The sequence below is a fragment of the Cydia amplana genome, chromosome 12 (genome assembly GCF_948474715.1).
Source record: "Cydia amplana chromosome 12, ilCydAmpl1.1, whole genome shotgun sequence".
Lineage (NCBI taxonomy): Eukaryota > Metazoa > Arthropoda > Insecta > Lepidoptera > Tortricidae > Cydia > Cydia amplana.
In genome coordinates this window covers 14,705,981-14,731,607 of record NC_086080.1, presented here as the reverse complement: position 1 = coordinate 14,731,607, position 25,627 = coordinate 14,705,981, and the positions used below count along the sequence as shown (strand labels likewise).

Sequence of the window (25,627 nt, the reverse complement as noted above, 5' to 3'; positions counted from 1 at the left end):
ATATTACTTAACGCTAAACTTGTAAATGGCGCTTCAAAATTGATGCAAAAAAGCAAATCTTGTCAGTAGAAAAAGGCGCGAAACTCAAATTTTCTGAGACCATATGCCTTCGCGCCTACATTTTTTCTACTGACAAGATTTGCTTGGCCAACTATATATACATATTAATCTTTGCTTAAATCAATCAGTTAAAGGCTCCACAGACCTTGCAATAAATCCACGCGATCTTTGATCCATTGCCGCCTATAGAGCGACATAAAATAGTAGAAATTAACCACTCAGTTGCTTTTGGATTCCAAAAATTGTAGCGTAAATTGCTTCGCGATTTTAAGCCAATGTCCGCGCGATGCAGTGTTTTATTGAAAAATTAATTAATTGGCGTCTAATGAACCATTTGCTATGATTTTTTTACACAGAATAGTTAATAAAACAAGGAATCTGATTCCGTTGCTTAATGTATGGGTAATTAAAATAAAAATAATTATAAAAAATGCGTAAACTTGACACACTAAAAAAGTCGAAACCTTCAAGCAGAGATGTATTTAAAAAAAAAAACTAAAGCGATAACACCTATTTTTTAGTATCGTAAAAAAAAGTAGATTAGTTCTTCTTTTATTTAGTACCAAATACCATATAAGTGTATATTAAAAATCCTTAAATAAACATCATTTCATTTTATGACACGTCACGCAAGAAATACGCAGGACGGATCGAAATGTTTCGTTGATTCATGATGTATTTTTGAATGGTTAAAGAGACTCAAGTACGGAAATATAGTTCTAATAAGAACAAGTAACTAATAATCTTTAATTAGAATAGTCACAGTTTGCAATTATCGCTTTCATTACGATTTTACAAGTAAATAACAAGAAAGTATTACGTACCACCGCAGTTTCGGGTTCTTTTGCCGATCAAAAACAACACAATATCACATTTTCACTATAAATTTTTCACATCATTAATCACAGAATGTTAGAACAAAACCATATTACACAAAAGAAAACTGCTAAATACGGAATTACACTAATTTAAACGTAAATAAACAAAGCCGATATAAAAACACCCGCAACACCTGATCCGACGCCGGTAGGACTGGCCGCCATGTTGAAAAAATGGCCGCCGCTGGTGACTAGGGTCGGGGCACACAGAGTGCGTTAGGCACAGGTAGGTCCAGCATTCGAAAAAGTATGCAGACATTATTTTCAGTCACCGTCATATTCTTATCTACGTTATTTAAGGTACTTTTCCTTCATGTGACATAGTCTGGGGACACCCTGTATATGACCATGCACTAATAAAAGATATACCAATAACCATGTGCAAATAATGTCAGGTTTCCCCAAAACACAATCTTAGTAGTTGAAACATTAGTAGGAACACATAACAAGAATGTACCACACGGGCACGCAAAGCGTCTAGTGTGCCTCATGCCTTACGACGTCCGAGCGAGACGTTCGCTAAATTGCTTTTGGTAGCTAGAGTTACCAGCCGCCCGGCACATACTTACAATTGTTTCTTTCGCTAATCCTGTATAACATATCACAGGTTTAAATGATTTTATGATTATAAATGAAACTTAATATTTAGACTATTTAAATAACAATATTTTATTTGAAAAATATGACTTATTCTTCAAAGTCTTATCTTATTTCAACCGCAAGTAACCGAAAAAAATCACCGTTTAACTACTTTGAGGTGAGATAGTAATTCATAATTCTACATTAGAACTGAAATATACATTCTATCTGTTAGTTAGATAAATACATAATCGTTTGGTATAAAATTTAGATATTAAAAGAGTAATTAAAAATACTTACAGCATTTTTAAAACACCGACCACTTTTCCGCAACTTCACTTTCGCACAACTTTGAAACCGACAGCTGTTTAAAATATTTTTATTTTATCATGTTGGCTAATTTTTTTTTTCTGTATTGCCATGTTATTTGTCTATGCTCGGAACATAGTTTAAACCGCTTCCAAGCCGCCACTCACAGATAAAAAATCAAAAATCGTACAATGGTCGTCTGGTAGCTCTGGCTACCAGACGACCATTGTACGATTTTTGGTTAACTACCTAGCTCTGGCTACCAGAAGCAATTTGTAGGCGTTCAAAGTTGGTAGCTCTAGTTACCAGAAGCAACTGAGTGGTTAAATAAAATGGAACTCAAAAATGTCCATACTAAATTGTCAAAAATGTGACAGGTACGTAGAAAGTGGCGCCCTCATTTATTTTCTATTATTTTATGTCGCACTATACGAGTACCTAAGTAGGTGCAACAAAGTCAATCGCTAAATAATTTTTGGTTAACCGCGAGTTCTCAGTTCGGGGCGAACTACTAGTTAATTTATGTATCTGTACAAAAAGTAAACGTTTACGTACTATGTTTGATTAACCCGAACCTTCGTCTTAGAAAATAATTATAAAAAAAAAATATTAAGTTGCAGTATTATTGCTGTTAATATTAAGTAAAAAAATAAATAAAGGGTGGTTGAGTTGATCAGGGCCCCTATTCGAGATATACAACTGTCAGATTTCGCGTCCACTTCAATTCAACAGTTGGTTGAATGGCATGTTCATCAACTGCGGATAATATCATTTGGTACACAACCAATAATTCAACAAATATAAACTTTGTTTTATTACTACTTTAAGGTTTATAATGGTTTGGTTTGGTTGTCACCTAACTGTGGATTGCTAATGTCAAATTTACACACAGGATTGTTCCGATTCCAAACGTCGCTTGTCTAATACCCAGGGCTTGTTAACGTTACCAATTCACATTATAAAGTAACGTTACTTAACGTTAAAATCATAAAAATACCTTATTACCGGTAGTAAATGGTAACGATACTTGATAACTTAACATTATTATAACGTTAGCTAGTTAACGTTAATTTTACCGGTAATTTTACTTTTTATTGCAGGGCTTGTTAACGTTACCCAATTCACATTATAAACTAACGTTACCAAACTAACGTTAACACTATCATTCTTTAAGCTGATATTTGCTTGTAATTTCATACACAATTTTAAGGCCAGTAGACCTTATTGACCATAAATACGGCAGGGCTTCTGTCAAATTGAAATAGAATCAGTCAAAATACATTAAAGATAATTATGTACGTTAGTAAAACTCAACTTTAATTCTAGTAGTTAGAGTTCATAGTCTTTTGTCATTATTCTTTATGTTTATCAAATAAAAGAGGTGGTATCCTACTTGTTTAAGATCTTTGTCCAATATGCATTGCGTCTCACTCTCTCATTAAGCAAAATGCGAGACGCAAATACACAATGGACCGAGATTGGACAGATAAAATACCACCCGGCTGTGTCGGAATATATTTGCGAAAATAAGAAGGTTGCAAAACGTCATAAATTAGTTTTTTAAATATGATGGTATAGCTAATTCGTTACTTGGTCGGTTTATATTAGATTACTGTCATCATCTGTATTTATTTTATTTCTTTAACCCCTTATTCATAAACGCGCTACAAACTTCAATTAGCTAATAATAGTAATAATCGTTTGTAATAATAATAATCTGTCACTTTAACTTATGTATTTGTAAGTAAGGGATAAACATAATTGAACTAAATCAGGCCCGTAAAGTTTATGAATAAAGTGGTTAATCTTTATTGCACAAAAGAAAAACCTTATAGTACAAGAGGCGGACTTAATGCCATAAGGCATTCTCTACCAGTTAACGATGGCTTGTCCTCCGGGCCATTTGATCGATGACCTCCTTTGATTATTTATTTTTAATGGACGCCAAAATCCAGACAGGAACTTCGATTTTGACATTTACCACAGTAATGCAGTCGGTAGCAATGTCGCGCTTCAAAATTGCTGCAGTCGACTGCATTGCTGTAGAAAACGTGAAAAAGGTAATTCAAAGGGTAATAGGGTTATATACACCGCGGGGGTTATTACCCGAAAGATTTAAACCAACGATTTTATATCCTAATTAGAGTATCATCTTCCTCGCGTTGTCCCGGCATTTTGCCACGGCTCATAGGAGCCTGGGGTCCGCTTGGCAACTAATCCCAGTAATTGGCGTGGGCACTAGTTTTTACGAAAGCGACTGCCATCTGACCTTCCAACCCAGAGGGTAAACTAGGCCCGTATTGGGATTAGTCCGGTTTCCTCACGATGTTTTCCTTCACCGAAAAGCGACTGGTAAATATCAAATGATATTTCGTACATAAGTTCCGAAAAACTCATTGGTACGAGCCGGGGTTCGAACCCGCGACCTCCGGATTGCAAGTCGCACGCTCTTACCGCTAGGCCACCAGCGCTTCCTAATTAGAGTATATAAAGTTATATAACACATAGTCCAAAAACCCTTAATTTAAGAGATATTAATTATTTAAAACAAATCACAAGTTAAAAAATCTCAATTCTAACACACCCTTATGCGTGACGTAGCCACCAACTAATTTTACACGCAGACGCACTAACTGCATGGTTATTAGCCAAATTCGAACTTCTAACGAAATTTTGTTCTGTTCTCAATCACGAGAGTGCAAACTATTTACCTTCACGATAACTGGCTGATAGTTTGACGAAAATGACGAAATTGATGTCAAGATATGCGCAAGATAAAATCTTTAAATTTGATTGACTGTAATAAATAAAATTCGCCATGCCGCATTATCCTCCGGCTCATTTAGCGGATATTCACTTTGTGTACGGATTTGGAAACCCGAAGAACTATGTGCTTCCGGCACGACGGACCCACTTTAGCCTCGTTCCCAGTTCGTAAATTGGCTAGACGAACAATACCCTGAGAGGTGGATTGGCCGTGGAAGCAACGTCCTAACCTGGTCCGCCCGGTCACCCGACTTAACGCCATTGGTTTTTTTTCTATGGGGAACTCTGAAAGATAAGGAAGGAATACTCAACACCAGTGAAGTCTGGAGAAGAATTATTAATAAAAATTCGAACGGCTTCCGAAGAAATAAAGAACACTTTTGTAAACCTAAATAATGAAATCCGTTTAAAATTAAATCTTTGTGCTGAAAACGGTGGTACACACTTCGAAAACCTAATTCATTCTTCTTCTTCAACCTAGCGTTTTCCCGGTCTAGCGCCAGGGTCCGCTTTCCTGCTCAGTCTTCTCCACTTTGCCCGGTCTTCGGCATCCTCAGGTGTGAAAACCTAATTCATTAAATTAATAAAAAAGCGTAATTGTTTAACATAGTTGTTTATTTTACTTTACTCAGTATAAATCAACACATCGAGAATTTAAAATACGTACTGATAAGCATGATCGATATTTTAACAAAAGGTCATTCATTGATTTTAACAAAGTAATCATCCCTTTCCAGCTGTAGTATGAGTTAAAACAATAAGAGACATGATTTCTTTCGGATATAATCATGGTTAATGGCTTTGGTTATCTCACTCAAAGGAAAAGATTTTATCGCAAAGTTTCAACAATAATAACTGCACTGTACCTACTGTTGTAGTAATTAATAAAGTTTTGATACAATTTGTGGTATTTTGAGGTGCCAATCAATTGAAATAATTTCAACGTAAACATGATCCTAGACATAACTTGACACTTCTTGTCATGGAACACATATCACTGCATTCGCCGTGCATCGTATGATATCGGAGTGATTCGTGAAATGTCATGCTCGCTCTCTGTTTCTCTACTTGAGATTAATTAAACTCGCTCACTCTCTGAATAAAGGTTTGTTCACAAAGAAGCGGTAAATTAATATGATTTAATTTGTACTGAAATAGTAGTTTAATTAAAATATATAATTGGACCCATGTTGATATAACATTATTTACTCGTACTGTCGTCAAAAATACGTGGTTTAAATCTTTCGGGTTATTAAATCCCGCGGTGTATAAGATGAAATGATGCATTAATAAAACTTTAGTTAACTAACAATATTATATTAAATCATTAACAACTTTGACAGCACGATCTCTTCGCAGGTAGGTGCTCTACAAGGAGTTTATATTACAACATTATTTCCAAGAAATAATCTCTCATTATTAAATTATACAACGGGACTTAATCGCGTATCGTTGTATAATTTAATAATGTGTAAAAATCGTGAAAGTTTAAATCAGTGTAATCTCTCATTGTTACGAAAATGTTGGTAGGGTGGCTTTAGGTTACTTTTCGTTCATATCGTCTTGGATATGGGTGAACATGGTGTTAATACACTCAGTATCAATCAACCTGTAAAGATATTGTAGCCTGGCCTTTTCTCGAAAAGTCTTCTAGAAAAATTTACGCTCATGTCGTCTCGGATATGAGTATATTTGGTATCAGTGCATTCAGTATAATATCCTGAACACAAATATATGAGATGACAAGCGCGAAAGTGGTGAGGGTAGTTACTGTGATGCAAAGTTTTTACCATTTTTCTTTTAAACATACCATGTGGGGTACCAAATGAAAGGGCCTTGTGAGTAGATCACAAATATATAACATACTGTAACACTTTTACTACTTAATCCAACAAATTATTTGAAAACGTTCAAAAATTTCACAATGAGTTGATTTCCAACTGCTCTAAATTGACTAAGATAACTTGATCCCAAGTTTCCTTGCAATTATACGTAATCGAGGGCCAGGCTCATACTAGTTCTCATGTCGCGATGCGCTATCGCTAACAAAAACTAAGCGTTACGAATTGCTGACATTTGCTTCTTTTAGTTTCTCTACTCAAGCATCGGATGACAGGATCGTTGAAAAGGGACAAACATATCCTTTGACGTTACGTTACTCTTCTCGTGAATTGTCAAATTTTAAAATTCGAAATTAGCTTTGGAATTTGTCCGGGTGGCTATTCGAAGTATAACTTGGTGGACGGTACTTACTAACCAAATAAGCTTGAGATCCAGTATCATAGATAGTTGTAAGACTTCAAGGGTCTATTTATATCTGACTGTGCATCCTGTATTCTAAACGTTTTGTGAATAGATATAAAAATTGACACCTATCATTTTTCACATAAACACAGACATGACACAGACACTTTATGCATTGAATTATTAAACCTTAACGCAATGCCATAAGTCATAAGGTATATTTTCCTAATATACCTTTATGCTAATTCGAACTTTGTTATAAAAGATGTCATTTTATATCATTCGCGCGTGCATTTCACTCGTACTAGATGAAATATGTATTGGTGCGAGCGAGACGGTTGGGCGAATGATAACAAAATGATATCTTTTTGACATCTTAAACAAAGTTTGACTTGGCCTCTGTGGAAGCCTGGAAATACAGCATACTTCATTGACTTTTTATGCTGGAAATTGATTTAATTATTGCGAGAAAAATAAGTATGTAGTCTTCAATAACTTGTACAGTTATGTACTGCCAAAAAACTAGAAGTGTCCATTAATTGTGTAGAACATTATTTGCTGTTTGTTTCCAAAATCATGCTGCTATTCTGCGAATATAGCAGTTCCTCGGGCAGATAAATTAAACATGATCGAAACAAATACTATTAAATTAACCACAATAGTAAACTTTTCTCTCAGTGTGGGATATTCTCGGTCATGGAAAACTTACAAAATTGTTGTTTTTTTCATTAAATCTATAATTAATATTATTGTCGGGAGAAATTCTGACCGTGTAGTCGTGTAATCTTCATAGCCCATTCTTCAAAAAAATTCTAGTTAGAAATTACTGTTTAGGTAGTATAAAATATAAAATAAAAAAAATGTTATTTCTCAAAAACGGGAACAGATATCAAGTTGTTAATTCGCAAACGGGTATTCAATATGATATATAATTCACCCGTGTAGAAACATTTTACTGTGCAATTAATGTAACTTTAACTTTATATTGACTCCACTATTAGTAATTCGGTATTGTTAGATTACAAAGTAATCTGGGAATCGGTAATCAGATTACAAAGTAATTTCGAGTAATCGTGGAACCAGGAATCAATTACGAAATGCCCATCTCCATTTAATATGTCTTTGTCTCACGGAAGTTTTGTTATTAAAATTGCCCATCTCTGCTTGAGAGTGAATGAACATTCGCTCGATTGTCAACGATGATGGCACCTATCAGTTAATCAAACGGTAAATAAGCAGCTGTTAACGTTACCTACTAACGTTAACAATGGTGTATCGATACCTTTGACTTAACGTTAGCTCAAATTGACAGCTGCTAACGTTACCATTTTGTTACCGGTAAAGAGTAGTATAACTAACGGTACCTGGTCTAACGTTAGTTACAACTTAACGTTAAATCTGTCACCTTGTGGTAACGATACCAACTTTTTAACGGTATTTAAAGCCCTGCTAATACCCCTCCTGACGTCCGACTTTCAATCCTGAGGGCGCAGGTTCAAACCCAGTCTCGTACCAATAAGCTTTTCAGAACATGTAAGGAATATTTACCACTAGTTTTTCGGTAAAGGAAAACATCATAAAAAATCCATCATACAATTATTGAATTAAGCATTATCTGCATAAACACTCGTTGAACTATAACCAGGCATCGGAGTCTTTGTCGCATGGTAAGACTAATAGCAAGCTATGGAGTCGACATTTGCCATAAATGTAAACTCTTATTCATACTCATGATTAATTTTATTTAATATGAGAACAGATTACTAAATAAATACTACGTATATAAGTTTAATTTATTAAACCTCATTTGTTGCAATAAATGTATGTTTCAATTGGGCGAGTTGTACTTCACAACTCAAGCACACTATAGCAGATTTTTCATAGTCATATTGTAAATCGTTGTATGGCTCTATCCATGCCAAAATTGCAGCTATTTCTGGGTTAGGCATAATAATTAATTATGGAATATTCCTCAACGTATTTACCACATACAGATATAAATAACTACTACGTTTGCAATCACCAGTGATTGACACATGACAAATACTAATCAATTTTATCAGCGTTCAGTACCTACATGACATTAGGTCTTTCGCAGCGATGTAGTTTGTATAGTTGTATGTTAAAATAGTTGAAGTTATGAATTCATAATGTAAGAGAAAAATATTTTTTTATATAATTCGACTAAGATAATATACACGACCGACCGCTCTAAAGGCATTTTAAGATAAATTAAATAAATGAGTACGAGTATGAATAAGAGTTTACATTTATGGCAAATGTCGACTCCATAGCTTGCTATTAGTCTTACCATGCGACAAAAACTCCGATACCTGACTATAACTATATGCTGAAAACCGAAAATAATAATTTCGACAAAATATTCTCCGGTTCTTTTTTTAATATTAAGTTTAATACTTACTCATTTATGTAACGTTTTATGTCGGCTGTAAAAATTCGGAATGGTTGGTTTTATTAAACAGTAAATGATCAGATATTACTTAAATCTATTTTATTTTTATTTTATTTTATTTTATTGATTCATAAAATTTACACAGCATAACAGCGGACTAATCTTCTTCTTCTTTCCCCTAGACCGGTAGTCCCATTTACTTGGGGTCGGCCCTCCTCGTCCGCATCCTCCACTGAGCACGATTCCGTGCGGCGTTGGTGTCGATTTGAGCTTCTTTGAGGTCTCTCTCGACCGTCGTCAGCCAGGTGGAGGGTGGTCTTCCACTGCCGCGTGACTGAGTTACAGGCAGGTTCAAGGCCAGCTTTACTGGGTGGTCTTCTTCGCGTCTTTGGACGTGGCCGTACCATCTAAGGCGTTTTTCTTTGGCTTTATCGATTATTGGTGCGACTCCGAAACTTCCCCTAATGTACTCATTCCGGATCTTATCTAAGAGTGTGACACCAGCTGACCATCGTAGCATACGCATTTCGGTAGTGTGTAGCTTGTTAAGATGGCATTTGTTTGCAGCCCAGCACTCCGATCCGTACAAAACCGCGGGTCTTATTGCTGTTTTGTACAGTATTCCTTTGGTCTTGAGTGGCATTTTCTTATCGCACATGACTCCTGTGAGCTGTCTCCATTTCATCCAGCCCGTAGTGATCCGGTGAGTTACATCGCTATCAATTTTGCCGTTGTTGGACACTATCGAACCTAAATATTTAAATTCCGACACTCTGGGTATTGGCGTGTCTCCTATCGTGATGTTGATAGTTTTAGGATCTGTTAAACCGTCAAAGATACAGGATATATATTCGGTTTTCTTCCTACTTATCTTCATACCGTTGGCTTCGAGCGCTTCTACCCAGGTGTTTAAGTCTTGTTGTAGGTGGTCGACGTTGTCCGAGATTAAAACCACATCATCTGCATAGAGTAAGTTCCACGGTAGTGGCTTTTGACAGTGTTTCGTCAAGTAGTCCATCAGCGGACTAATACACTGTGAAATTTATAATAGACAGTATTTATACAAACAAGGTACATGATACAGTATAGAAAAGACAAAGAGAACAATGCGAGAAAGAAAAACTAATACAAGACAGAAGATTCAGAAGTTACCTAATTTATATCGTTATATTTCATTACTGTTCGTTTTTTTTTAGCATTAGAAATAAGGTAAACAATCTTGACGTGTCTTTTTATTGAAAAACACGTTTTAAAAATAAATAATGGCAAATATGTAACAAGGACAGAACTGAACGAATAAAATGGCATGAATTACACGGGCCAAGGGGTGACGTTTTGTGCGAACAACTTATATCTTATCTTGAGGAGGACCTTAAAATTGAAAAATCATTGCAGAAAATGTGGGCTGATTTTGAGACGGTCTGCATAGATAAGGCTAAAACGATCCTGGGTGTATCTAGAGGCAGGGTTGGGCAAAATACTGGCTTCCACGTATTTGAAATACAAATTACAAAATACATTTTTAAAAGTATTTGAAATACAAAATACAAACTACTTTGGTGACGGGTATTTGAAATACAAAATACAAATTACAGTGTTTAAAATAATGTATTTCAATTACAAAATATACCTTTATTTATTTTTTTGTTTAGCATTTAGTTTTAACGTTAACGAATATCCTTTCATATAAACTTATAGGGTCATTGCGCTAGTTTTCGTCCAGCTCTAGTTTACGTCCACTTGACGAAATTTGAATATATACCTACATTCCTGCACAAATTTGGACTGATTTCAATCCTTATGTCTAAGGCGTCTAAGCAATATATCTGTCTACATATAACAATGATATTTCGCAAAAAGGAAGCGCTGGTGGCCTAGCAGTAAGAGCGTGCGACTTGCAATCCGGAGGTCGCGAGTTCGAACCCCGGCTCGAACCAATGAGTTTTTCGGAACTATGTATGAAATATCATTTGATATTTACCAGTCGCTTTTCGGTGAAGGAAAACATCGTGAGGAAACCGGGCTAATTCCAATTACGGCCCTAGTTTACCCTCTGGGTTGGAAGGTCAGATGGCAGTCGCTATCGTAAAAACTAGTGCCAACGCCAATTACTGGGATTAGTTTCCAAGCGGACCCCAGGCTCCCATGAGCCGTGGCAAAATGCCGGGACAACGCGAGGAAGATGAAGATTTCGCAAAAAGTAGTAAATTAAAAATGAAATATATATTTGATAATCCGTCAAGTCGTCGAAAACTAGTGCATGGACGGAAACTACTGCAATGACCCTATCCCCTAGATTTAAACGAAAAGTTCCACGCAGAAGTTGACCTATAGATCCAGTATCCAGCCAATGAAAATTGTATCTCGGCTGGATCGGAGGTTCGCGGTCGGCTCACAGCAGTCACAGCTTGTGCGAGAGATTAGACATTTTAGGATTATAGAATTTAATAAAATGTATTTATAGAAATGTATTTTGAAGCTTGAAGTATTTGAAATACAAAATACTAAATACATGTGAGTGCAGTATTTGAAATACCAAATACAAAATACTTTTGAGGTAGTATTTGAAATACAAATACAAAATACTAATTTGTATTTCAAATACGTATTTCAAATACATGTAATTGAAATACTGCCCAACCCTGTCTAGAGGTCCACTACAATCCAACAAAGACTGCTCATGGTGGAATGGGAGCGTAAAAGAACTAATCAAATGCAAAAGAGAAGCTTTCAAAACCTGGCAAAAATCGAGCTCTGAAGAAGATCGCGAAAAGTATATCACATTTAAAAAGATAGTGAGGACCGCAGTCGCCCAATCTAGAGCAGTTGCAAACAAAAACTTCTACGAGAGACTGGAAAAAGCAGAAAACGAGGCCACTATATACAAGATCGCCCGACAAAGGCATAGGGCGACCCTAGATACAAAATTAAATAAATACATAAGAAACACCCAAGGCACCCTTTTAACATCAAATAGAGATATTACCAAAAGATGGAAGGAGTACTTTGAACAGCTTATGAACGAAGAGTACCCGAGTGAATCCAGGACCACTGTTAGAGCGACCAAAGGCCCTGTAAATCTTATATCTCTCGAGGAAACCAGAAAAGCAGTCTCTAAAATAAAATACCGTAAGACTGCTGGCCCTGATCTAATTCCAGCAGACGTGTGGAAGAAAATGAGTGATGCTGCGTTACCCTGGCTTACAAAACTCTTCAATAATATCCTAATAGAGTGTAAGATTCCCGAATCATGGCGAAAAAGTACTCTATGCCCTATTTATAAAAACAAGGGAGATATAGCCCAATGCGGAAACTACAGAGGGATAAAGCTGACATCGCACACTCTAAAGATATGGGAGAGAATAATCGCGGCCCGAATAATGGCTTTATCTGACATCTCAGAAAATCAATTCGGCTTTATTCCAGGTAAAAGTACGATCGACGCTATACAAACCATCCGAATAGTAATGGAAAAACACCGCGCAAACAAAGACAACCTGTTCTTACTATTCATAGACCTGGAAAAGGCATTTGATCGCGTACCTCGGAAACTAGTCTGGCAGGCTATGAGAGCGCAGAATATACCCGAAGGCTACGTAGCTCTGGTACAGGACATGTATCACGACACTACCACCTGCGTCAAGAGCCCTGCAGGGATCAGCGACCCATTTAAAGTAGAGGTAGGAGTCCACCAAGGGTCAGCGCTTAGCCCCTTGCTATTTAATCTCTGCATGGACTTTATTACACGTGAAATACAAGGGCCCACCCCATGGTGCATGCTGTACGCAGACGACATTGTGCTACTAAGCAGAAGTGCAACTGCCCTGCAAGAAACTTTCGACACATGGGTAGCACGAATTGAAAGCCACGGTCTTCGAATCAGCAGAACCAAGACGGAATTCATGGAGTGTAACTACGGTGGTACAGAGAATGTAGGTTGCACCATATGCCTCGATGACGCACCATTACCTAAAGTAGACAGCTTCAAATACCTGGGTTCTACAATCACACCAGATGCCAACATCGATAGAGATGTAAACAACCGCATAAATACGGCATGGCTTAAATGGAGATCAATCTCCGGAACTCTCTGTGATCCCAAAATGCCCATTAGAACAAAGGGAAAGCTCTATAAGACAGTAGTGAGACCTGCATTAATGTACGGAGCTGAATGCTGGACTACTAAAGCAGTACACGAGCAACAACTACATACGAGCGAAATGAAGATGCTTAGATGGGCAGGTGGTGTGACACGTCTGGACAGGGTCCGCAACGAACACGTGAGGGGATCGTTTAAAGTAGCCCCAATAGCGGAAAAAATCAAGGAAAGCCGGCTGCGCTGGTTCGGACACATTTCCAGGCGAGAGGATGACTATGTAGTCAAAAAGGTCCTGAACATACCCAACCGATCCAGAGGACGAGGTAGACCCCCCGCTACTTGGTGGACCAAAGTACAAAAAGAGATGAACCAGGACAGCCTAGATACGCAGACAACCCAGAACAGAGCTCTCTGGCGCAAACGTACAAGGAGACCCGACCCCAGATGAGCTGGGAAGAGGGTTGGCCAAAGAAGAAGAAGAAATATGTAACAATTATGAATCTAATACGATCATTCATATTCTTCTGCTTTCATAAGTAATAGTTACTGATTTTTAAAAAGCGGTTTCAATTAAAAAACATGTCTAGATCGCTTACCTTCTTTCTAATGCTAATAAAACGAACTATAGTCCTACTGACCAAACCATATTCCTGCGATATCAGTAGTTGTCTTTGAGTGCCGGGAACCTGCTCGGAGGGCGCTTTGTAAGTATAGTCGCTGTCTTCTACAAAGCGGAAAACCGCTAGAATCGGCTACGCGTGTAGCGCTACGATAACGTTGGCAGTGAATGCGTTAAATGTCGGTTTGAATTAAAGCGTCTGCTCTTAAATCTGAAAGCATTTCCTTAGCGGCGTTTTGTTTATATTAAAGTACCAATGTAAAGTTTTAGGGGGGATTTTTACCCCTGATGCAACAATGGAGGTTCATTATTATCATCATCGTCTTCCTCGCGTTGTCCAGGCATTTTTTTTTATTTTTTTTTATTAGAAGACCAACAGCTTTAACAAACTATATAGACTTATAACTAGGATACAATCATGAAGCCAATAACAGGTCTCCCTAACAGATACAATTGAAAATATTACGGATTTGCTTAGGTACTAGGTTTTTGCCACGGCTCATTCCCATGAGGCCCAGCTTGTGAACTAATCCCAGGAATTGGCGTGGGCACTAGTTTTCACGAAAGCGAAAGCCATCTGACCTTCCAACCCAGAGGGTAAACTAGACCCTTATTGGGATTAGTCCGGTTACCTCACGATGTTTTCCTTCACCGAAAGGCGACTGGTAAATATCAAATGATGTTTAGTACATACGTAAGTTCCGAAAAGCTCATTGGTACGAGCCGGGATTTGAGCCCGCGACCTCCGGATTGCAAGCCGCACGCTCTTACCGCTAGGCCACCAGAGCTTGTGGATGTCCATTATTATATCACATTTATTGAAACTTACACTAATAATTACCCACTAATTATACCTAAATATATTGTAACTAAACCGGGCCGTGTCCGAACCGGAGCTTCCGGCGCTTACTTTTCTATGAGAAATGACCACGTGATAATGCTTTTAATAGAAAAGGAATCTCCGAAAGCTCCGGCCCGGACACGGCCCGGTCTAACGTGAGTTACGTGAGTCATCCTTTATCCGTACTAGGCATGCATCTGCATAATTATGACTTTTTGCCTTTCAATTGACGCTTGGAAGCGTGTAGGCCATAAATAATCTTGATATAGCGTAATGCGTGCATTTTAATTGCTATGCTGGATGTTTATTTGAAATAGGAGTGCAGAATGCAGCATATTAGCTCATATCTCACGTCTAGATTGAACTAGTTTTCAACCCGACTGGAAAAAAAGGGTGGACGCTTTTTGAGTGCATGTTGTAGATCGACCGTATCTTTTCTATTGTTTTCGAGCTCCGATATTTTGACGAAGTTACATGCAACTTGTTCACCGAGTAACTGAAGATGGCGGGTGGGTTTCAAAGTTGTGTGGACCGCGCTTGGTCTATCCTCATTCAGTATTAGAGATACATTTAGTTATTCATGTATATTTCTTTCCAATAACGCTAAACCACCTAATTTCCAAATGGCCTCTTTGTAAATTCCTTTCATTGTCTTTAATAAAACATCAAAGAAAACAACAGGAAGATTGGAATGTTTCTCATCCTCACAAAAAAATGGTCCAATAGGAAATGCGTTTCGTAAAGATGGCACAATCCATTATTATATCATTCTCTGGAGATTGATTCTGTTTTAGCAATTTGTTAAGATATCAGATAAGCAGCTCGTGCCAACTAGTGGACGCCCTTAATAATATATAAAATAATCACGTGACTTTTCATAGCGTCTGTCATCCCGAAACATTTTATCTTTTAGTTTGGCGTTTGTCGATGTACGATTGTCATTGCCCTAGCTATGTATACATTAACATTTCTTTTTATTATGACATTGTTTTATTTGTAAATTCTATATTCTTTTATTTCTTTTCTTTCTGTTTTTAATGTTAACTTGACGATCTTTTAATGAAAGCCTTTGTTTTATCCTGTAGTGTAAAATACTGTGTCTTTTTCTTTAAGAAATAAACATATCTAATCTAATCTAATCATTTTGGCTAGGCCCCCTGAAGACACGACTCCGAATCAAAATAAAATGAAAACCATATCAAATTATTATAACGGAATCCTTCACCAACCTCCACATTTCCATATTAATAGCATTTTCAAGTATGCGTACACGTGACGTGTATGTTGGTCACGTTATGCGTGAAAATGTTCAGCGGAATCAAATAATAGACTTAATTGAATATTTTCCTCACGAGAAGCTCAATATCCACAAGAAAGACTTATAACGCTATAAAGATTTTGACCCTGTTAGGCAATACCTACTTAATTTAATATTCACAGTATATGGTAGCGGAAGTCATTTTATTAATATTATCCATCCATCTTTTTGAGCCATCTTAGATGTCGCTTTTTGTGGGGATCTTATGAGAGATAGTCACAGTCTGCCGGAAATGGAATTTGATGTCGTTTTAATAGTGTAAGGCCTGAGTGGACGCTCGAAGCGGAGCGTTCAGCGGGGCGTGCAGCGTGGCGTCGAGCTCCCAAGGGATTTGAGCAGCGTGCACTAAGGCCGCTCCTATACGCTTGCATTTGTTTAATATGCACGCCGCACGCCCCACACCGCTGCACGCCCAACTCGAGCGTCCACTCAGGCCTTACACTTAGGTATGCGTCTGGTTTTTTGTTCCAAACTCCAATATTTTGTTCATCACTTTTCATGACTCACGTTAGACCGGAGCTTCGTTTTCTATGGAAAGCATCACGTGATAGAAGATAGTGATAGTGTCATGTCATAGAAGTAAGCGCCGGAAGCTCCGGCCCGGACACGGCCCGGTCGGACCGGTCTAACGTGAGTCGTCCTTTAAGCAGTAGCCTAGAACATTTTAGTTTCCATCAACTCTTCTTGTCTATACACCCTAATGGTAGTTTGCATTGTTTGCAACTTTGCATGCCGTTCCGATGCAGTTGAGGTAACTGAAATAACATTCGTATTGCAGTTCCTCAAACTGCATTACAACTGTGCAGCTAGCTTGAAGCTGGTGTGCGATCGGCAAGAATTCATGCTTACTAGAAGTGGACTGCGCTGTTAGTTTGCAGTTCAGATGCAGTTAAATCAACTGCATTGGAACTGCACATAAACCGCCACTTTGCAGCTGCGTTGCAGTTTAAATGCTGTCTGTCTGTAACGGCTCTATCGTACGTCCCATGACACGGGAAATGGCAGCATTTATTTTATTAACTTGTCGAATATAGCTAAAAGTGTGGCTTCAAATTGATACACAAAAGCCTTATAAATGGTCGGAACACCAAAGTTGTTCAAACTTTCTGCAGTGCCGTGAAATTCTGTTGAACCCGCCAATTCTATTGACCTCGTTTAACGATACACTCCAAAATACACCAACATAAATCTTTTTTAATATCATTGAGACTTTTTCTCACAATATCCATGACCACTATTCATTGAGCCTTCAAGTATCAAGGAACTCCAGCATTATGTTATGTAAGTAAATAGCACGAACCCTTGGAATATACAGACTGGTTCTTTTTTCACGCTGGCATATTGCCAAAAAGGCAATATAAGGTCTTTGTGCCTATGGCTTTATGAAAAAGGGTTACAAAACGTATTTTTGTATTCTACACAATTTGTTTGTAAATCATGTGAAATCCCTATTAATATTATAAACCACTGAACCGATTTAAATGAAATTTGGTATGGAGTTAGTTTAACACATTCATCGCTGTGTTTTTCAGTCTACATAAATTATATGATACAGTGCGTTAAACCCCAAAGAAATTATGTTAATACCATTACCATACTTACTTCTAAAAATCGAGATAACAAAAATGCTGTAAGTAAGTCTCATACCGATAAAAAACAGCAGATTTTTTGTCGGTGTCAAGATCTGATTTTATCTGTAATTTAAAACAATTAACACTGTAATGATTTTATTTTTAACCGTAAAAACACAAGCCATTAGGATTCAGAAAAAAAATAATCTGAAAGATTATTCAAAAATAAATTTTCGTGTTACAGCATTATTGCTTTCTAGCGAAGATTATGCGTACCGTGTACCGTTTAAATACCTAATCTTGATAAATGACGTATACAGTGTGTGGCCTACAACACGGGTGAATAATTAAAACGTAGATTCTACTCCTCAAACAATAAAACTTTTGTTCAACAACTTTTTGAAATGATGTAGTCTTAAAATTGTCCCTTTTTCAAACAAACTAAATAATATTTTCAATGTACTTTAAATTCCGTCTAATTGACATTGCCCGTCAGCCTTGTCACCGTACAGGCATAATCAATTTCGTAATACATTGCGTGTTCGAATAAATTTTAAAGTGTTTTAAAATACAAACCACAAGTTATTTTTAAAAGTCGCTGAACAAACATTGTCTTGTTTGAGGAGTAGAATCTACGTTTTAATTTTTCACCCGTGTTGTAGGCCACACACTGTATATTCGTTTCGTTGTCTCGGGATTTAAATAATATTTATGAATCGACGTCCAAGAATGGAATCAACATTTATAAATACAAACGAAACCGTAATCTAGTTGATGTTTTCTAACGTATTATTTTTTAGCTTTGATATTTTTAAAGTTTATCGATCAAAATCTTATTTGTAAAGTTCTTACTCAGCTAAATATCGTAAGATCCCTCAATCGCTGACGCAGTCGAAAAGAAAATGATATTTTTCCATCTAAATGAGTCTGTCTACCCTCATCTGAGTTCAGTCATGCAGTTTCATTAAACATCGTGATAAGACTTATTCTATATGTCACATTAGATTAACTTTTGTGGAGGTTGCAATAATACCTTGAATGAAAAATAAAATAGTCTTGGTACCTATTTTTTAGTTCCATTTTCATAGGTGAACGAGTAATAGAATTTTAGACTTGTAAACTGTTTTATGGATGAAAAATTAATATACCTTTTATGTAGGTAGGTAAAACGTAATACACAAAATATATATCACAAAGTCTCTCATATATACACTAATTTATTTTCTGTGAATACATTAATACATATTGCGTAATAATAACATCGATATCGGTTTTATAATGAATGACAATCTTTAAACATTTTGTGTCAATTGCAAACTAAATGTCAATTGCAAACATTGAGCAGATGCCGCAATGGTGGTCGTAACATGCGGTTGCTGAACACATCATAGAAAGCTTAAAACAAAATGCAGTGATATTGATAACCAATTAAATTATTATTAAGAAATGTAGCAATAATATATCCTGGATTTGAAAGAGCAATTAACTATGGTACTTGGAAATGTCATGGAAATTTTTATTTAATTCTAAGTCTACCTAAAAGCACATCATAAGCTAAAAATTACCTCGTTTTTAATGAAAATTTAAGCGCCTCGAATTATTTCATTAGCAGAAAGAATTTATCAACCTTTTAATGAATGTTTTAGCGTCGTTACTTCAGTTATAATTAGACATAGTGAACGTTTTAGCATTTTGATTGCTGCTTACTAATTGAGTAAGTAAGAATTTTGTGTAAGCTTAATGTTGCCTTACACCATATTTTCACGAAGAACGTAGATTTAGAGTAAAACGCAAATTTCTCCAGGATGGTATGTACATATGTTCCAAGATGGCTGCGATTCCTCGAGGTCCCCAAATGTCAAATAGTGTGGACATGAAAAGAGACACACATACCAAATTTCAGGATTCTCCTAGAGATTTCGAGGTTACACCTAATCCGATTGTGCTACATAGCGAGTAGTATATTTTAGGGGGGCCACTGATTACCAGTCCGCCGGACGATATCGGCCTGTCAGTTGTTCGGAGCTGCCAACTTTTATTTATAACTGATAGGCCGATATCGTCCGGCGGACTGTTAATCAGTGGGCCCCTTTAGGTGTAGATTCGAACCGGTCCAATTTAAATTAATATAATTCAAAACAAATAAGGTTTTTGTCAAAAATTTCGATTTTATACAAAGTTTTATCTTTTATCGCTACTTTTCTTTTAGCAGGCAACTAATACTTATTGAGACAATTCTAACAAACCCAAACATAACTAGGTTGCTTTGTTTTATCACAGACTTCCTATGAACCAGATCAGCTCGATGTAACCATAATATTGCGTTGTCACCGAACTTACATTTATTATGTTTGTGAAGTTTGAGCTCAATCGAATTATGGTAAGTGGGGTCTAATTTAGCTTGCAAGATTTAAGCAAGGTAAATGTGGCTAATTCCGTCATAGGGCCTATTCTGTCTACGAGCGTATATTTCATGTATTTTTCAATCGTAGGAATAAAAACCCATCTGCTCTTTATTGCTGAAACTAAAAGCAATCGCTGCTATGTCGATGAAATTATCAATTTTGTTCATTGTTCGGTAAAAACGCTAGTGGACGGAATTAGCCACGTTGACCTTACAAACAAGCGCTGGTGACCTAGCGGTAAGAGCATGCGACTTGCAATCCGGAGATCGCGGGTTCAAACCCCGGCTCGTACCAATGAATTTTTCGAAACTTATGTACGATATATCGTTTGATATTTACTAGTCGCTTTTCGGTGAAGGAAAACATCGTGAGGAAACCAGACTAATCTCAATAAGGCCTAGTTTACCCTCTGGGTTGGAAGGTCAGATGGCAGTCGCTTTCGTAAAAACTAGTGCCTACGCCAATTCCTGGGATTAGTTGCCAAGCGGACCCCAGGCTCCCATGAGCCCATGAGCCGTGGCCAAAAGGCCGGGACAACTCGAGGAAGAAGAAGAAGACCTTACAAACAAATATTACGAGTTAAATAAAAGCTTCAATTATGACGGAACAGATGAACAGGTCAAAATCATAACCCTCCTTTTGCTTTGCCGTAGTCGGGTAAAAAAAGGCTTGGCAGCCAGCCAAAACTGATATCATTTCTTATCAAAAAAAACTGTTCACTTTGTTGTTTTGAAAACTTTACCCCTTTCAAATTTCTTTCGTTGTGATAATTTTTATCTTACAAACTTTTATATGTAAGTACCGTAAAATGGGGTGAGTAGGGTCAAAACTGAAATTCAAACCTCGATAACATTTCATTTTTACATATGAAAACTGAATGGTGTATATAATAAGTGTTCCGGACGTTTGTATTTTAGTTTATATTTTATTTTGGGTAGTTCCATTTCATAACTTTGACGATAAAGAGGAAAACCCACCTCACCCCCTAGTGCCTCGTATTTGGGGTGAGAGGGGTTTTCATACAAAGGTGATTTTGGAAGATTGTTGTATCGATTTTTTTTTTATTATCCGTATTACTATAGCTCCATTTTAAATTGGAATACATTATTTTTGTAGCTGTAGCCTCAAAATCCCTACTCACCCCCCTCTCAAACCTTCTCTCCCCATTTTTCTTTTCTTTTCTTTTCTACTTTTACACATCAAGCTCAAGAATCTGCGTCTTTTGTTAGCAGTACCAGCAGTTATTATGTTAATTGTGACTCGACTACATTGAGATGTGTATTTTCATTTCGCATGCATCAATCAGCGTGAGCGACCTTCAAGGTCGTATCAAAATAAGATTAAGAACGTAACAAGTTGTTAAACCTGAATCGGGCTCCATGTAGACCAGGTACATTCGAGTGTAAAAATATGGGTACACATCATACTCAAAAATATGTCCCATAGCTTGTCAGCGAATTAAGAACTATGGGGCATATTTTCGAGTAAGTTATATGCACCTACGTTTTTACACTTGACTGTACAAGATCAAATTTTTGAGCGGAGAAAGCGGCAGGACGTGCGTAGCTGGGCGTTTTTTTTTTGTTGTCCCCTACACTTTTTTTTCAAATTTGGGATTTTTTATGTTATTTCTACTCAGAATCACGAGCTCTTTCTATCCTAATAGGAGAAAAAAAGTGTCCCAAAATTTCCGTACATTTTTCGATCTTTCCATTTCGCGACCGCCATACAAAGTCTATGAAAAATGGTGACGTAATGGAAATAAAAACCTTAGGACACTTTTTTTCTCCTATTAGGATAGAAAGAGCTCGTGATTCTGAGTAGAAATAACACAAAAATCCCAAATTTGAAAAAAAAGTGTAGGGGACAACAAAAAAAACGCCCAGCTGCTACAATTCCTTGGAGCTCGTGTCTACTAGACTTATATATGTAGACCGGGATATGAACCGTGATTACCTTTTAGTATTGTTCAAAACTGTTAGCTCGTGTCTAGTGCAGTAAAGAGGCATTTTTGGGTTACCTACCACTTTTCCAAAAAACACTTTCCACAATCATTCACTGATATGTACTCAAATACGTACTTATCACAACGAGAGTACCATGATAATAAATTAGACACACTAAGTATGAAAACATTATTACAAACTGACTGGAAATATCTTTGCTAAAACGTCAACAAACTGATACTAACCGACTTGACATTTTATCTTTGTTCTATTAGTATCCAAAGAGAATATACCACTACGTTAAGAATAGTATCACTTTTCATTTTTAGGGTTCCGCACAAAAATGGTAAAAATAATAGGGTCTCGTATTATTACTAAGACTCCACTGTCCGTCTGTCTGTCGCCAAGATGATTCTTATGAACCGTTATTCCTAGAAAGTTGAAATTTTCACAGATGATGTATTTATGTTGCCCCTATAACAACAGATACAACCTACTAAAAACAGAATGAAATAAATATGTGGGGCTCCCATACACCAAACGTGATTATTTTGCCGTTTCTTGCGTAATGGTACGGAACCCTTTGAGCGCGAGTCCGACTCGCACTTGGCCGGTTATTTCTCGTTGGACACAAAATAACATAGTAAGAAGTTTTTAAGCAAATGTTGCGACTAAAGAGAAAACAACCACTTACGATGTCGACACGGCTGTCAAAACATTTCAGGGGCTCATTTCGCTTCATCGAACCTCGTGTTTGGACCTCGTGTTCAAATTGTGGGGATTTCGGGATAAGTTTACGGATATTTGCTGTCTACAAAATGGGTATTACACGGATGACTCGTGTTAGACCGGGCCGTGTCCGGGCCGGAGCTTCCGGAGCTTCGTTTTTTATGGAAAGCATCACGTAATAACCTGTCATCTATCCTAGAAAAGTAAGCGCCGGAAGCTCCGGCCCGGACACGGCCTGGTGTAACCTGAGTCTCGATCCTTTATTCCTATAAAAATATAACATTACATAATTTACACGAACTTAAATTTGAATCATAAATATCATAATAGTTGTGTAATGTTGATGTCTCTTACTTGATTTATATGCAATTTAATTTCTGTTCACAATGATTGATAAAAACAATGCTAGGTCCTTCCCGTGCCTCAAATTAAAGGACGACTCACGCTAGACCGGGGTAGGGGCCCGTTTCTCAAAAGCTTGTAACTTGTAATACAAGCGGGATGTCACTATTTGACAGCTTTTGTTAGAAAGGGACTTCCACTTGTATTACAAGTTACAAGCTTTTGAGAAACGGGCCCCGGGACGGGCCCGGGCCGAAGCGTCCGACACATTTTCTATGACGGCTGATGGGTGACCACGTGGCGCTAATCCATAGAAAATGAAGCGCCGGAAGCTCCGGCGTGCCCCGGCCCGGTCTAGCGTGAGTCATCCTAATCTTTACCGAATTTCAACTTTTGAAATCACCATAATCAATCCACGCAAACGTCGCAAGCAGAAACTAGTATATTATTATGATTAACAACTTGGTAATTCATAACAATCAATCGGATTTATATAATGTGTTTTCCCATTTCTTTTAATAACTTTGTTTTCTTTTCCTTTTGTAAGAATTTGATATGTTTTCTGAAAGAGCTACGTATTTTTATGATTCCATGTAAGTACCTACATATGTATATTTTTAGGGTTCCGTACCCAAAGGGTAAAAACGGGACCCTATTACTAAGACTCCGCTGTCCGTCCGTCCGTCCGTCTGTCACCAGGCTGTATCTCACGAACCGTGATAGCTAGACAGTTGAAATTTTCACAGATGATGTATTTCTGTTGCCGCTATAACAACAAATACTAAAAACAGAATAAAATAAAGATTTAAGTGGGGCTCCCATACAACAAACGTGATTTTTGACCGAAGTTAAGCAACGTCGGGCGGGGTCAGTACTTGGATGGGTGACCGTTTTTTTGCTTGTTTTGCTCTATTTTTTGTTGATGGTGCGGAACCCTCCGTGCGCGAGTCCGACTCGCACTTGGCCGGGTTTTTTAAATCAAATTTCTATTACACCTTATGTGTATAATTGCATGAATTCTATAGTAATTTAATAGTTATTTGTACAACAAGAGATCAAAGTTTGATATTTCTTCGAGTGCTTATTTTGAGTCCCGTGCAAGCGAAAGATTCTATAATAGATTCACGAGCGTAGCGAGTGAATCTAATTTAGAATCTTGAGCGTAGTAAGGGACTCAAAAGCGCACGAGATGTAAATAACTTTGATCTCGTGTAGTACACAACATTTTTCACCTCAGCAGTGAGAACATATTAGAGAACCCGACAAATGTATTCCTTCTTCATTACTTACCTCTATTCACTCATGTTTTCTTAAGATATACCAACAATTTAATTTTCACCTCAGCAGCTCGAACAAGGGTACTTTGCTACTTAAAAACAGTGAGCAAAATCGCATTTTGCTCACTGAGTGAGCAAATTCGCATTTTGCTCATTTTGTCCCACTCAGTGAGCAAAATGCGATTTTGCTCACTGTTTTTAAGTAGCAAAGTACCCTTGTTCGAGCTGCTGAGGTGAAAATTGTATTTTTTTCCTTATTTTCTCGTAATGCAATAAGATGTAAATTTTTTTTAAAGATGTGTCCCGCCGAGTTTCTTGCCGGTCCCATATTGGGATACCCTCCTCCAATTGAGGGGGGATTTAAATCTTCTCGGGGCAGAGGTGTAGGGTTGGAGCCGGTTAGCTTTATTTGACGTTCATAAGCGCATTGTAATTATGCCTACTTGAATAAACTATCTTTTTATCTTTATCTTAACATTATTCTATATGTTCCACAGCTTCCCCCAGCTCGGGCAAGCCGGACCGCCGCTGCCGGCTCCGGCGCTGGTGCCGCAGCCGTCGCTGTCAGCTGTGGCGTCTGTTGCTACTACCGTTCATCCCCATCCTTGCCCTGATTGTACAGACTACGCTGTCGCTGCGGAACAGCGTCACCAATGGCAGAGAAGTCGCTGATGTTGAAGAACAAGTGAGTCTTAGCATATTTCTAACTAAAGCAGAGACGCTTTCCACATAGATTCTCGTACATTGACCATCTTGTAGCTCTTTATTGCACGCGCATAATTATATTTGGTGTCCTGCCCATGCCAATGCCAATTTTACAGCATTACAGCCACTAGACTGAGCATAGTAACGCTACCCCCTCTGCCACTTATACGGTAGTTTTACTCCATCTTAGAGTCAATCCCGTGCCGTGATTGTTCCGTGTCTTTGAACGGACCAATCACGGCACGGGATTCGCTCACCTCGTCCCCCCGCACCCCCGTATTTTTGGCAGCATCGGTGTCATGAAATAATTGCTTTAAACTCAGTCTTGAGGATTCCTAGTCTATGATTACAGCTAAGAGGCGCCAATGCGCTGTAAAATTAAGTAAGTAATAATAAAGCTTAATTAACCTTGTTGTTTCGCAAAAACGTAAAAAAATACACTCCTTGAGTGCCGGCAGAAGTGAAAACTCAATGACATTGTAACAGTTTTTCGATCAAGTCCGTCTTACGAATTTTCAATCTGTCG

The 25,627-nt window shown here is 37.6% G+C and overlaps 1 protein-coding gene across 1 annotated transcript in view; it reads left to right on the top strand.

Moving 5' to 3' along the window:
* The window catches only part of LOC134653117 (uncharacterized), a 57,426-nt gene that overhangs the window by 1,490 nt on the left and 30,309 nt on the right, over positions 1-25,627 (top strand). Inside the window, exon 2 of the mRNA XM_063508423.1 lies at positions 24,894-25,081. Within this exon, the coding sequence (XP_063364493.1) occupies positions 24,894-25,081 (188 nt within the window). The remainder of the gene's footprint in view (positions 1-24,893; positions 25,082-25,627) is intronic.